This window comes from Camellia sinensis, chromosome 12 (assembly GCF_055761805.1).
Source record: "Camellia sinensis isolate YWXY chromosome 12, ASM5576180v1, whole genome shotgun sequence".
Lineage (NCBI taxonomy): Eukaryota > Viridiplantae > Streptophyta > Magnoliopsida > Ericales > Theaceae > Camellia > Camellia sinensis.
This window is the reverse complement of record NC_138972.1, coordinates 25,754,877-25,758,929: the sequence shown is the minus strand read 5'-3', so window position 1 is coordinate 25,758,929 and position 4,053 is coordinate 25,754,877. Positions and strand designations below refer to the sequence as shown.

Below are 4,053 nucleotides of genomic sequence, written 5' to 3'. Positions count from 1 at the left end.
GAGCAGATTGATCATTGGAGACCCTAGATTTAACAAGGGCATTAATTCTTTCAAACCCATCATAATGGCCAGCAATAGGAGTACCAAACAAGTCAGAGTAAAAATTTGTGAAGGCATTTTGAATCTCTTCAGGGTTGTTAGATATACTCCCATCCTTTAACTCAATATTAAGAATTTTACCCCTATTAATATTACCCTTAATAGTCTTAAAAAAGAACTTGCTATTACAGTCCCCCAATTTAAGCCACTGAACCCTAGATTTTTGGTGAGCCAAACTCTCTTCAACCATAGTCAGATCAACATACTGTTTATAGAGTTCTCTCAAGTCTCTGTAGCTCAGGCTTGCCAGGATCCTTATCCAACTTCCATTGTACAAAGTCCAACTCAGATTTGGTGGCCAACACTCTGGTGGAAATGTCACTGAAGTCCTTTTTATTCATGGCCTTAAAAACAGGTTTCAATTGTCTGAGTTTTTGACAAACTCTGAACATAGGGACTCCCAGAATATATTGATGCCACACTTTTGATACAGCATGGAGAAAGTCCTCATGATTTGACCAAAAGTCAAAAAATTTAAAAGGTTTCTTAAAAGAAACAATGGCTTCAGACACAGTAACCACAGCAGGAGAATGATCAGAGATAGAGGAAGTAAGGAAAGTTGCACAAGAAGTAAGGTACAGGTCAAGCCAACCCTCATTGACCAGGACCCTATCAATTTTCGTTGCAATGTACTGACCACTATCCCTTTTATTGGCCCAGGTGAATTGGCAGCCACTATAAGAGAGCTCAGCCAAACCAGAGTGAATGATGCAAGAATTAAACTCCTCCTTCTCAGGTGACCACACAGATGTACCCCCAAATTTCTCATATTGGTACCTAATTGCATTAAAATCCCCCAAGAATACAAGGGGAACATTGGACTGAGACTGGGAAATTTTAACCATATCATCAAAAAAACTCTTTCCTAATAGCATGCTTATTTTCAGCATATACAAAGCAAGCTTTAAAAATAGAGTTGTCACCCAAAACAAGAATTTCACAAAAAAAAAAACTGGGTAGAAGCTTCAATCAAGTTAACTTGACAGAAAGCAGGGTCCCAGCACACACATATACGCCCAATTTTAGTTGGTTGTGAGTTAGTCAAAAAGGACCAATTTAGAAAACAAGAGGAAAGGAGTGCCTTTTCATTTGCAGCTTTTATTTTGGTCTCCAAAATGCCTAAGACTTTTATATCTTCATGTAACAAAAAAATTTTCACTTCCTTATGTCTAGAGGTATCATTGAAACCTCTAACATTCCATGATGCAATTTTAAAAGTCATATGATAATCAACAAAAAAGGCAGTAACCCACAACCACTCAAAACAGAAGTTACCTTTGCTTTTTCCTCTGGCTTTTGCTGCCCTTGCCAGAGGAGTTACCTTTTGCAGCCGATTTCTGCTGATTTGCTTTTGTATTGGGCTTTTCATTGCCTGTGTTGCTTCCACTAGACTTTCCACTTTAGTGATCAATTCAGTTTCATTGGGAAGAGCAAGCCTTGTTATTTCCACTAGGTCCTTCTGGAAATTCTCCAAAGCTGTAGTGTTAGGGGAATTGACCTCCCCACCAGGACTGGGTTCAACTTTGCTACTGTCACTGGAGGTGCCCTCCCGATGTGATTTCTCTTCCAGGACTTGGGTATTATGGGCCTCTACCCCTTCTGGTATGGTCTCAGTATCTGCACCCAATTGTCCATCTACCTCTTCATTCTGCACCCCATGTTCTATTCCTTCAGGATCCCCCACCTTTCTCTTACCTTTTGCTGTAACAGTACTCCACCCAGGGTCTGGATTCTCCTCAATTTCCTTTTGGAGGTTGACCAACTTCTCAACCTGTGATTTAACACATCTAGTTGTAGCATGCCCAAAAGCTACACAATGATCACATTTTGCTGGGAGACCCTGATATTCTACTTTTACTACAGTGGTATCCCCTCCACAACTAACATTAAACATAGCTGGTAGTGTACATGCTGCATCTATTTCAATGCACACTCTGGCAAAAGAGACTCTACTACCTTTCTCAGTGAGGTTGTCCATAAACAAAGGAACTCCCACAGCACTAGCTATTCGACTGAGTCCATCACTATCCCAGTATTCCATAGGCACATTAAAAAGCCTAACCCAAACAGGGACTTTGGTAGCTTTCTCCTTAGTTAGTTTCATCATCCTACTCCACTGTTTGAGGATTAGATTAAACCCCCCAACATACCATGGCCCACCCTCAAGAACCATTTTACAGCAGTCTGGATCGTCAAAGATGGAAAACCAGAAACCTTCCCCATTTGCTAAAATCTCCTTCAAACCCTTGCTTTTCCACATGCTAAGAGCACTATTCCTCATGTAATTATAGGAGACACTCTTATCCAGAAAATAACCCACTAGGCATGAATCCCATTTTCCTAGAGAGTAATGTCTAGGTGGAATTCAACACTGACATACCCCTCATTACGAGTGGGAGGTACATACCTAAGAGGGATGGAAGATCGAGCAGACGGTGCAGCGACCTCGGCCCAAGATTTTTGTCCTCTGCCCCCCCCCCCCATGACCACGTCCCCATCTCCCTCCTCGACCTTGTGGAAACCCCCCTCGTTGAGTTAGAAATTCCTCATAGTCACTATCAACCTCTGGATCTCCCAAGTTCCCAATCGGATGCACTTCTTGGTTGGACTCATTGGCTATTGTACCCCTTTCTATCCCAACGCAGGATCCGATGCTAGATTGTCACTAGCACCACAAATCCTAGCATCAACTCTGTTACGTGTAACAATAAGACTATCAGGAAGATTTTGGAGCACTAGGTTTCCCTCCTCTATAGAATCTGACCACCTAAGATTGGGGGGGTTCGAAGTGGAAGCAATCCTTCCCTCATTGGAAGTTGTAGGAGCCTTTAGCCTCGCTAGACGATCTGTAACTTCTTGGAATTTTTCCGATGTAACCATAGATCCCAACTTCAGATCCGTTTGCCTCATGGTTCCCCCTTTACGCGAGGCCTCAAGAGTTTGATCAGGTTCAAGATCGCGATCCTTAGGACTCCCCTCCAATGGATCCATGTTTTCCGAAGACAACACTTCAAACGAGTTTTGCACAAAACCTAAAGCCTCAGTAGGTTAGACCAACCCTAAAACTTCCATCCCAGTATTGCGTACACGTGCACTAAGGGAGCACTCAGATTTGGTTAGAGCATTAACGCCAATCATCACTCAATAGAAACAAGGAGTTTCTAGAGAGATGTGGGAGCTTCTCTCTCTAACCCATTTCATTTAGAAAACCTTAAATGAGGTGCTTAAGTTTAACTAATATCCTTATGCTACAATTACTCAGAAACTTCTATTTCTTAGAGGCTATGCAAGGTCAGTTTGAATTAAACTTGGCCACATATGCAACTGAAACAATTAGCGGCCTAAACCAATTGGTTCATTGAACAAAACAGTTGATCGAGAAGGATATAGAAAGGTAGAGAGAAACATTCGTCTTGAGAGGTAGAAGAGAAAGTCAGAGAAAAGAAACAGCAATAGGAAAGAAAGCAATGAGAATTCAAGCTCATCGTTTTGGACTTGTGAATTGAACACTTAAGTGAATTAGAAAACCTTAAATGAGGTGCTTAAGTTAATCTAATATCATTAAGCTACAATTACTCAGAAAATTCTCTTTCTTAGAGTCTAAGAAAGGTCAGTTTAAGTTAAACTTGGTTGCTTAAGCTAATAAAACAATTAGTGACCTAAGCTAATTAGCTTCTGGAACAAAATAGAGAAGGATGGAGAAAGTTGGAGGGAAACATTCTTCGTGAGAGGTAGAATAGAAAGTTAGATAAAAGAAAGAGTAATAGGAAGGAAATGAAAGAGAATTCAAATTCATCATTTTGGACTTGGGAATTGAACACTTAGGCGATTTAGAATACCTTAAAAGTACCCTCCTAAAAACAAAAAAAAAAAAAACCACTAAATGAGTTGATTAAGTTTTAAACTAATATCGTTACTCAAAAAATTCTCTTTCTTAGAGGCTAAGCATGGTTA

At 40.5% G+C, this 4,053-nt stretch overlaps 1 protein-coding gene across 1 annotated transcript; it reads right to left on the bottom strand.

Moving 5' to 3' along the window:
* Positions 1-308: 308 nt before the first annotated feature.
* LOC145803452 (uncharacterized) lies at positions 309-2,380 on the bottom strand. Its single transcript, XM_082896722.1, has 2 exons — positions 1,421-2,380; positions 309-926 (listed from the first exon to the last, which is right to left on the bottom strand). The coding sequence occupies exons 1-2, from the start codon at positions 2,378-2,380 to the stop codon at positions 309-311; spliced, it is 1,578 nt and encodes a 525-aa protein (XP_082752848.1).
* Between the last annotated feature and the right edge of the window lie 1,673 nt (positions 2,381-4,053).